The sequence below is a fragment of the Mastomys coucha genome, unplaced genomic scaffold (assembly GCF_008632895.1).
Source record: "Mastomys coucha isolate ucsf_1 unplaced genomic scaffold, UCSF_Mcou_1 pScaffold22, whole genome shotgun sequence".
NCBI lineage: Eukaryota > Metazoa > Chordata > Mammalia > Rodentia > Muridae > Mastomys > Mastomys coucha.
Window position 1 is genome coordinate 75,532,175 of NW_022196905.1, and position 11,208 is coordinate 75,543,382.

Below are 11,208 nucleotides of genomic sequence, written 5' to 3' on the forward strand. Positions count from 1 at the left end.
TCCAGCCCTTTCCCAGTTCAATTACAGGAGTCCCCAGTATCTAATTCTTTCAGCTGCCTGTTGGGCCTCTCGGAGGGCAGAATACTAGGCTCCTGTCTGTAAGGACACCACAGAATCAGAAACAGTGTCAGGCTTTGGAGCCTCCCCCTGAGCTGATTCCCAATTTAGGTCGCTCACTGGACCTACTTTCCTTCAGTCACTTCTTCATCTCCATCCCTGTGTGTGTGTGTGTTTGTGTTTGCGTGTGTGTGTGTGTGTGTGTGTGTGTGTGTGTGTGTGTGTGTGTGTGTGTGTGTGTGTGAAGTGTTAGGACTAACATGATAGATGATAGATATCTGGACAGTCCAAAAATGGTTACACTCACCCTGCTGAAGCAAGAGTCACACTGGAGAAGCAATAGATACTCAACCTCAGTCTTAGAAGCTGGATGCCTGAGCTGTTACAGCTTTACAGTGAAGGACTGTAGCTCCTGGCCAGGTCAGTATGGTTCAGACTGTGTTGAAAGTCTGTTGGAGATAGGGTGACAGAGAGGGAAAGAGCAAACATAATATTTCAAAATGTGAATCTATGCTCAAATTAACTTTCTACTAATTGTCTTTCGTCAGGCCCCAGCCTATGAGATTATGCAAAAGAAACTTAGGAGTCTCATGACAGAAGTCTTTTTAGAACAGATATAGAAATGTACTCAAGTTTGTATTTTCTCAGTCCTAATTACTTAATATTCAATAAGTATATTCATTCTCCTGAAACTGCATTTGCCTTCCTTGAAGTAAAATTCCTACTTATTAGACGTCATCAGAGTGGTACATATGACTAGCAGAGAAAAGTAAAAACAGGTACAAATTATTTTTCTAAGAGCACAGCCCTTAAGTTCCATTTTATACTATAAATCTTTAATAGAAATCACTATGGTTTATTTTTTGATTAATGATTTCTTTCAAACTATTCTTTGCTTGCATATTATAATAATAGATAAAATAAATCTAAAATGCATTTTGTATACTATAAATATATTATATACATAATTATAAGATACAAATCTGCAAGTGTCAACTATGGTTATTATTTCATATGTAAATAAATAAAGGTTAGGAAAGAGTGCCAATTTATACAAAATACTGGACAGCTATCCATTGATATGATGATATAAGATGAATTAATATGCATTTATTCTATGTTCTGAGAAATAGTAAAATGTAATTTCAATAATTTTAGCATTGATTCATAAACCTTTGAATATACAGATGCAATTTACTTCTTTTTTATTACATTTCTGTTTTTAATAGGTCAACCTCAAATTAACACCAAGCAATTCTGTGTTCCATTTCCATGGATACAGACAGTCTATGTTGAATAGTTAACATTTATTTCAAAGTTCTGCAAAATCAAAGTAAAGATGCTTATTAAAACATTTTTATGGATAAGTGCAATCTTTTCATTACACCTTCCACATTGATCCCTGAGACTTGAGTTGAGGGGTTTGATAAAGGCATGTGATTTAAGGATGAATGCTTAAAAAGCTTTCCATTTTCTACACTGCATGGTTGGTGTCTGTATTAATCATCATCTGTTTCTAGAAGAACTTTTTCTAATGAGGGCTGAATGAGGTTCCGATCTCACACTAATTTATGGGTATAGCAAAATGCCATTAGTTGCTTTGTTACTATGTTCATTTAACATAATAATAATAGTAGGTTTCCCCCTTGGTTCCATGATCTATCTACTCTCAAGTTCTTGGACAATTTAGCAGTGTCAGGTAGGGTTCTCTCTCATAGAATGGAATAGAATCCAATAAAAAAGTGATAGGTTATTTCAAGAACATTTGTGCTAACATTGCACCAATATACCTTGCAATTGTATTACTATTGTAGGTCACAGAGTTGTAGGCTGGGTGATATTGATGATGTCTTTTCTCCACCTGTAGTATGCACAGTACCATTCAGTACCAAGTATGTTACTCAGTAGGAGTGACTGCATGCCTGCTGAAATAAGTGATGTCTTCACTTACAGTCAGATGTGATGGGTAACCAATAATATTGGAAATATCCTGTAGTATTGGCGGGGGAGGGTCTCCATAAGATCCAGCTGTAAGGCATTTTCTCAATTAGTGATCTAGGGGGAAGGGCTCATTGTGATTGGTGCCATCCCTGGACTGGTGGCCCTGGGTTCTATAAGAAGGCAAGCTGGGCAAGGCAGAACAAGCTGTCTAGTAAGCAGCATCCCTCTATGTTCTCTGCACCAGCTCCTGCCTCCAGGTTCCTGGCCTGAGTAAGTTCTAGCCTTGAGTTTCCTTGGTGATGAATTACAATGTGGAAGTGTAAGCTGAATAAACCTTTCCTCCCCAACTTCCTTTTTGTTTATGATGTTTTGTATAGGAATACAAACCATGACTAAGATAGAACTCAAGGAGGGTCATAATCTAGAGGCAGGAATTGAAGTAGAAGTCACTGAGGAAGACTGCCAAGCCTGTGGGATCTCAATGCCTTGTTCACCTGCCTCCTTATGGAAGACGACCAGTCTGGCCTGTTACCTGCACAGTGTTCTTTCCACTTATATCAATCATTAATGATAAAATACTCACAATCAATCTGGATGGAAAATTTTTCTTACTTGAAAATTTTTCTTAATTGAAAAACCACACTTTAGTCTTCCTTCTTCTTGAGCTTCATATGGTCTGTGAATTGTATCTTGTGTATTCTGAGCTTTTCGGTTAATATCAACTTATCAGTCAGTGTATACCATGTGTGTTCTTTTGTGACTTCTTAGAAGGGGGAACAAAATACTCACAGGAGGAAATATGGCAACAAAGTGTGGAGCAGAGACTGAAAGAAAGGCCATCCAGAGACTGCCCCACCTGGGGATCCATTCCATATACAGACACCAAACCCAGACACTATTGCAGATGCTGATGGGAACCTGATATGGCTGTCTCCTGAGAGGTTCTACCAGAGCCTGACAAATACAGAGGCAGATCCTGGCAGCCAACCATTGGACTGAGCACTGCGTATCCAATGGATGAGTTAGAGAAAGAACTGAAGAAGTTGAAGGAGTTTCCAACCTCATAGGAAGAACAATAACATCCAACCAGCCCTCCCAGAGCTCCCAGGGACTAATCCACCAGCCAAAGACTACACATGGAGTGACCCATGGCTCCAGCTTGTATATGTCAGAGGATGACCATGGTGGACATCAGTGGGAGGAGTGACCCTTGGTCTTGTGGAGGTTCAATGCCCTAGTATAGGGAAATACCAGGGCAGGAAGGTAGGAGTGGGTGGGTGGGTGGGAGAGTGGGATAACACCCTCATAGAGGCAGGGGGAGAGGGGATGGGATGGGAATTTCCAGAGGGGAGACCTGAAAAAGGGATAACATTTGAAATGTAAATAAAAAAATATTCAATAAAAGAAAACAAAAAGAAATTGTTCTTCCCAGATATGTCTAAGTTCTTTAGAGTTGACAAAATCCAACTATCCCTCTGTGTCTAAAAATAGGCTATTATATCATTTGAAGTCTCTAATTCTTACATTTAAATATACAAGTGACAGTATTTATCATTGCAGGAAAATGTAAAGTTGCCTGAAGAGTTTTCAAAATGTATTTCAAATTGTGTATTTATATATTCTCTACAGGAGTATAGCCCCATCCCCTTTTTATTGGATGACCTCCATTCCTAATACTGTGCTATCATTTCTCACAGGTCAAAGTAATTTTTTCACTTTGAAGTATTTCCTGACAGCATTCTCTTTCAACACATCCTGGCTGCCTATAGGGAAGAACCCTCTCCGCTTGCACACTTTGCCATGATGCTTTGCATGTCCCAAGCTCAAAATAATGGATAGAGTTAATCTTGAAGTGAAACCCCTGAAGCAGTGAGGTAAAAATAAATGTTTCTCATTTCAAATTGTTTTCTCCATATATTTGTCAAGCTGACAAAAATCTGATGGCTACAATTATAAGCCCAATATTTAATTAATTTTAGTTAGAATGTGTCTCAATATTTGTAGGGAAAATTAAATTTTGAAGCAGAAATTACTGTAGACACTTGCACATTATTTTACTTGAAATGTGAGTTAATGAAGAATTGATTTGGTTCTCCTAGAGAAGCCGAGAAGAAACATGAACCCAAACAGCCATGCCAAATTAGTGAAATCAGAAATGGAATCGCTGCTTTAAAACTCTGGTCTGAAATGAGGCTCTGATTTCCATAATTGTGCAAAATATGATATAATATTTGATCTTGCAATACTAGCTTCTCATGCACATTTGTGCTACTAACATGAAAGATGGACCCATACATGATGCATGGGAATTTATTTACACCTTGGCTCATTTTTTTGAATGATTATTGAATATCTCATTTTTCCTTGTAATTGCCATTTCACATTAAAGTCAGCATCATCACACAAATCTTTGCCATAAATAAATGAATAAACAAGGTTAAGGAAAGATCCAAGCCATTTTAAAAGTGAAATTAACCAGAAAATTATGCAGTGAGTCTCTCTTAGGACGAAGTTTATTCTTCCTGCTGTAGCAGAAGTTCATAATTTCAGATTTATGCTACTAATTCTGGAAGTAGGTTTTGAATATAAAGAAAGTATTATGCAACAAAAGTGCTAAATGAATAAATTTGAAATAAATGACAATTCTAAACTAAATAATAGTTTAATAGTTTATATAAAATGAAGTTTTCAAAGTCGTGATCCTAGTAGTAAGTGACGATTACACTTTAGAATAATTTCAGTATAAGAGAAAGTTACATTATCTTTTGAATATTTATGTAAAAACTCTATGAATATTTACAAACAATAAATTCTATAATACCCAAGTAGTTCAAGAATTATGTTTAATATCTGGTTCATATTTTGTTATACCAACCTGATAATTTTGTCATATTTAATTATCTTATGGAGAAATTTCTTTTTATATGAAATAAGTGTTTGTACTGTTTAAAGTTTTTGCTAAATACATTAATAGCAATAATTTTTTAAACTATTTTATGTTTTATGTATATAGAGCTTGCACAATGCTTTTTTTTCTCATAGTTTAACAAGATTATATACTGCTACTAAGTAGAAAATCTATGGTTAATTGTAACAATTCAATCAATTTTTCTTGCTTTTGGAAAGATATTTGTTTAAATACTGACACTTGCTGATTCTCTGCTATTTTAAAGGATGCCTGAATTAACATTTATTTCATCAATTTCATCATGCTCACCAAAGAGATCATCTTACTCATACTAATTGTTAAACCTTTCTATATTGGCCCATTTTATTACAGCTTAGAATTTCAAAATAATTTGTCCCACCTCCTGGTAAGTAAAACTTAAGGAAAAATGCCATACACTTAGCTTTCAATTTTTTAATTGGAAAATTTTATTTCTATAAGCTTTATATAAAATTCTTATTTTGTAGTGACTTACATGAATTTTTGTGAAAGAAGCAAGTTAGAAAACTGTTTTAAAATGTTCTTTAATAAATATTACTTGAGCCGGGCAGTGGTGGCACACACTTTTAATCCCAGCACTTGGGAGGCAGAAGCAGGCAGATTTCTGAGTTCCAGGCCAACTTGGTCTATAGAGTGAGTTCCAGGACAGCCAGGGATATACGGAGAAACCCTGTCTCGAAAAAAAAAAAAAGCAAAAATAAATAACCAAATAAATAAATAAATAAAATATTAATTAGAACTCTCGCGTCTTTTCACACATTTTATGATTTTTAACTAGATAACATCTATATTTCTATATATCTCGTAGAAAATAATAGGTTTATGCTGGTCTCCTTGAACTTCAGGAGAAAAAATTTTGTTTACTATCGTAGGAAATCTTAGTATTACTTTTTATCTTTATGGGGATGTGTTCAGGAACTACAACTGGTTATTGAGAGTGATGAGACACATTTCTGCACATACTGTAGTTTACAGGCATGTATATGATGAGTATTGATCCTATAGATATCAAGAAGAACTAATGATAAAACAACTCTAAAATATGTTTCAAGCTTATGAATTATTTATGGAATTTTTAAAATTTAATATTTTTATTAGATATTTTCTTTATTTACATTTCAAATGATATCTCCTCTCCCTGTTACCCCTCTGAAAAAAAAAAAAAGAAACCTGTTCCATTCTCCTTCCCCCTGCTCCTCTCCCACATCGTGGCCCTGGCATTCCCCTACACTAGGGGCATAGAACCTTCACAGGACCAAGGACCAAGGACTTCTCCTCTCATTGATGACTGACTAGGCCATCCTCTGCTAGATGTGCTACTAGAGCCATGATTCCCACCATGTGTACTCTTTGGTGAGTGGTTTAGTCCTGGGAGCTCTGAAGGTACTAGTTAGTTCATATTGTTGTTCATCCTAAGGGGCTGCTAACCCTTCAGCCCCATGCGTCCTTTCTCTAGGTCCTTCACTGGGGGCCCTGTGCTCAGTCGAACAGATGACTGTAAGCCTCTACTTGTATATTAGTCGGGCACAAGCAGAGCCTCTCAGGAGACAGCTATTTCAGGCTCCTGTCAGTACTTGCTGGACAAGATGTTACACCATCAGTATATTTTATGAAACAGACCATCAGCAATGCCTGCGGAACGATTGGATTAATGTGCACCATTGCGAACAACAAAGTTAAGATGCACTTTGAATCAGGGTCAACATTGAAAAAGTTCCTGGAGGAGTCTGTATCAATGAGCCCTGAAGAGAGAGCCAAATACCTGGAGATCTATGACGCCATTCAAGTTACACATGAAACCAGTGCACATGAACGTCAGACTGAGGCACCAAGTGTAGATGAAAAAGTAGATCTTCATTGTATTGTGTTAGTTCATGTAGATGGGCATCTCTATGAATTAGATGGACAGAAACTATTTCCAATTAACCATGGAAAAACTAGTGATGAGACGTTGTTAGAGGATGCCATAGAAGTTTGCAAGAAGTTCATGGAACGTGACCCTAATGAGTTAAGATTTAATGCAATTGCTCTCTCAGGTACCATAGAATCCTGAGAGAAATACCAAATACTGTATTATTTGCAACAAAAGTTAAATTTCTAATGCCATAACTAACTCAAAATTTTTAATACAAAATTTTTAATAATTTTAAAACTTTCATTAACTTGACTAATTAAACTTTATGTGAATAAACTTTGGCTTTACCTGTAAAAAAAAAAAAAAAAAAACACTTCTAGAGACACTTGCTTTCTCCAACCATCTTTGTCTCTCAGTGAAGCTGGCTATTTGGGAAGCAACCCTGGACAAATTTATTGAGTTGATTCAGTCCATTCCAGAAGCATTAAAAGCTGGAAAGAAAGTCAAACTGTCTCATAAGGAAGTTATGCAGAAAATGGGTGAGCTCTTTGCCCTCAGGAACTGAATAAACCTGAGCTCCGACTTCTTGGTCACCCCTGACTTCTAATGGGACAGAGGGAACCTGGAGGAGCTTTATGACAAGACCTGCCAGTTCCTTAGCATCACTCGAAGAGTTAAGGTCATGAATGAAAAACTTCAACACTGCATGGAACTAACAGACCTAATGTGGAGTCACCTCAAGTGAGAAGCGAGCACTCCACCTGGAGTGGATGATCGTCATCCTCATCACCATTGAGGTAATGTTTGAGTCTTCTGATTTTATGATCATGAAAGTACCACACTGGGAAGAGAGAAATCAAGTTCTGCATCCAACAGAACCAGCCTTTGCTACTGGTAACCTTTACTCAACGATTTAAGTCAAGGAAATGTCAGTGAGCATGGGACACCCTTGGAATCTCAGGACTCTGGAAACTAAAGCAGGAGGATTATGAGTTTCAGACTAGCCATGGGCTACATAGGGAACCCCACCAATCTCTGCACTGGGAAAGCAGAGGCATGCCCAGTTTGAGGACAACATTACCACAGCAGAACTGTCTCAAAATAAAGCAAACAAATGCCATCTTCTTGTATCTGTTGAGGCCTGATTTGTGACCAATTATATGGTCCATTTTGGAGAAGATACCATGTGGTGCTGAGAAGAAGGTATATCCTTTTGTTTTAGGATAAAAAGTTCTATAGGTATCTGTTAAATCCTTTTGTTTCATAACTTCTGTTAGTCTTACAATATCTTTGTTTAGTTTCTGTTTCCATGATCTGTCCATTGCAGAGAGTGGGGTGTTGAAGTCTCCCACTATTATTGTGTGTGGTGCTATGTGTGCTTTGAGCTTTAGTAAAGTTTCTTTTATGAATGTAGATGCCCTTGCATTTGGAGCATAGAGGTTCAGAATTAAGAGTTCATCTTGGTAGATCTTACCTTTGATGAGTATGAAGTCTCCCTTCTTATCTTTTTTGATCACTTTAGGTTGAAAGTTGATTTTATTCAATATTAGAATGGCTACTCTAGCTTTTTTCTTGGGACCATTGGCTTGGAAAATTGTTCTCCAGCCTTTTATTCTGAGGTAGTGTCTGTCTTTGTCACTGAGGTGGGTTTCCTGTATGCAGCAAAATGTTGGGTCCTGTTTACATACCCACTCCGATAGCCTATGTCTTTTTATAGGGAAATTGAGTCCATTGATATTAATAGATATTAAGGACAATTAATTGTTGCTTCCTGTTATTTTTGTTGTTAGAATTGGAATTCTGTTCATGTGGCTAACTTCTTTTAGTTTTGTTGGAAGATTACTTTTTTGCTTTTTCTAGGATGTAGTAAATTTAATATTTTGAATAGTAACTGACCATTAGTGTTGATGGAAATTGACACTATAGCCTGTCACATCTAGTACTGGACCTTCAATAATTCTTCACATAAATATTACATTGCTTTTTATGCCAATACACAAGAGTACACATATAAAGAAGAAGCCATCTTAAGGGGAGATGATAAAACCATTAGCAGATTTTTTAACGTTTTTCTTGGCACCCTTATTCCTTATTTCCTTTATCCTGTTGTATCTGAATTTTCAGGTTTAAGCATATTCATGGTAAACTGTTTTATCCCAAAACAATTCTACAGTAATATAAATTAGTTTTTAATAATACCTGTTTTAATATTCTTTCTATCATTTATTCCTCTATAATATGTTCACAAACCTCTGACCTCATCTTATTCAAAACCACCCCAAGGTATGCCATCCCAAATATCCTTCAGTTTGTGAACTGCAAATTAAGTTAAAGTACTTCAATAAGATGAGTGACACTTCAGCATTATAAAACAGAAAACCATTGACAAGTATAACAGTCTAGATCACAAGAGCATTTGCACAGTGGACAAAAGCCCAAAGCATGAGACAACAAAGTATATGGTGACACTATTTTTAAAACAGTAGATCGTATTGTTGTTCCTCCTATAGGGCTGCAATTAACCCCCAGAACTCTCAGGGACTAAACTACTAACCAAGAGTACACATGGTGGGACCCATGGCTCCAGTTGCATATGTAGCAAAGGATGGCCTAGTAGGCCATCAATGGGAGGAGAGGCACTTGGTCCTTTTAAGGCTCTATGTCCCAGTGTAAGGGAATGTCAGGACCAGGAAGTGGGAGAGTGTGGGTTGGTAAGCAGGGGGAGGGGGAAGGGTAAAGGGGGTATTTCAGAGGGGAAACCAAGAAAGGATAGAACATTTGAAATGCAAGTAAAAAAAAAAATCTAATAGAAAAAGTAGAAAATTAGAAACAAGAACTGTCTAGGTTAGGATTTCCATTGAAGAGACACCATGACTAAAGGAACTATTATAAAGGTCAGCATTTAAATGATGCTGGCTTACAGGGTCAGAGGTTTAGTCCATTATCTTTATGGTAGGAAGCATGGCAGCATGCAGGCACACATGCTGCTGGAGGAACTGAGAGTTCTACATTTTGATCCAAAGTCAAAAGCTATCAGGAGACTAGCTTCATTCCACAGGCAGCTAGCAGGAGGGCCCCTCCCTACAGGGCTGGGCTTGTGTGCTTGGATCTCTCAAAGCTCACCTACGTAGTGGCACACTTCCTCCAACAAAGCCACATGTATTCAAAGAAAGCCACACCTCATCTCATGGCCAAGCATATTCTAACCACTATAGGAACCAATGTAGGAAACATACCCATGCAGGAGCAAAGTGAATATGGCTGTCAGAAAGATGGTTCCATAAGTTAGCACCTCCTTGTGTAACAGGCACTTGTCCAACTAAAACATATCTATAACTCTTGGTCCTGACAAAGTTTATAAGAATTAAATTTGAAAAATACTTTTCATTTATGATGAATTATAGAATAGTTACATACAAAAATATCTTGGATTGCAAGGAAATTTCAAATGTATTTGTAATTAAATAACATTTATGAACAGATATATTTAAGCTTGTGATGGATTCAAATATTAAAGCTGAACTAAAATTAATAATTAAAAACTGAAGTAAAATTCATGTTAGGCTTTTTCTTGTGTACAATGTAATAGGTTGACTGTGATAAATGTGATTTTTCCTTTTTGAGTGACTTATATGTTAAATTCCTTATGCTCTTGATGCATTCATTATTGGCACTCAGCTAGTGTCTCTCATAGGCAAAGACTACACAAAAAATTGATCATAAAGGATCAATTTAATGCATTACCAATCTAATAGTCTCTCTTATTAATATACATTAAAATGTTCATAATTAAGCCCTTAAATAGAAGGTAACCATAATCTTGTTGCATATTGAAGGTATTTAATGAATATTAAAACTTATTCACAATTAAGAAAACTTAAAATGAAGCCTACAACTGCTTTTAATAATTAAATGAGGGATACCATGGTATTACAGTTATATGGAGGCCTGCTAGATCTAAAAAAAACTTATTCTGTCCTTTTGGTAGTAATGATCTAAGAGAATCACTGGATTCATCAAGGTGGCAGGATACAAAACACACCAAACACCATTAAAAGTGCTCAACAACCTTAGCCATTAAAGAAATGCAGATCAAAAGTACTTTAAGATTCTATCTCACCCAAATCAGAATACAAATGTTACCAATGATGTAGTAAATGGCTAACTCTTAAACACTGTGGTGGTTGTGTAAATAAGTTCAGCACTTTGGAAAGCACTGTGAAGTTTTCTCAAAAATCTAGAAACAGAAAAATATAACCCAGCTATATCTTTCTGTGACATTTACACCCCAAACTTCATATTCAGCTATAGAGACACTTACATATCCATGTTCACAGAACCTCTGCTCAGAATAGCTAGAAATGGATTCAGCTTTGATGTCCCTCATCAGACAAATAGGAGAATGCAG

The 11,208-nt window shown here is 36.5% G+C and overlaps 1 protein-coding gene across 1 annotated transcript; it reads left to right on the forward strand.

Annotated features, from left to right (window-relative positions):
• The first annotated feature begins 350 nt into the window (after positions 1–350).
• Positions 351–6,998, forward strand: LOC116104570 (ubiquitin carboxyl-terminal hydrolase isozyme L3-like). Its single transcript, XM_031391089.1, has 2 exons — positions 351–477; positions 6,466–6,998. Exons 1-2 carry the CDS (start codon positions 351–353, stop codon positions 6,996–6,998), a joined length of 660 nt encoding a protein of 219 aa, XP_031246949.1.
• The last annotated feature ends 4,210 nt before the right edge of the window (positions 6,999–11,208 follow it).

Coding starts and splice junctions, on each gene's coding strand:
- LOC116104570 (XM_031391089.1), top strand. CDS start 351: ATGGTTACACTCACCCTGCTGAAGCAAGAGTCACACTGGAGAAGCAAT. Junction 478..6,465: donor GGACTGTAGCTCCTGGCCAG/GTCAGTATGGTT, acceptor CTTGTATATTAG/TCGGGCACAAGCAGAGCCTC.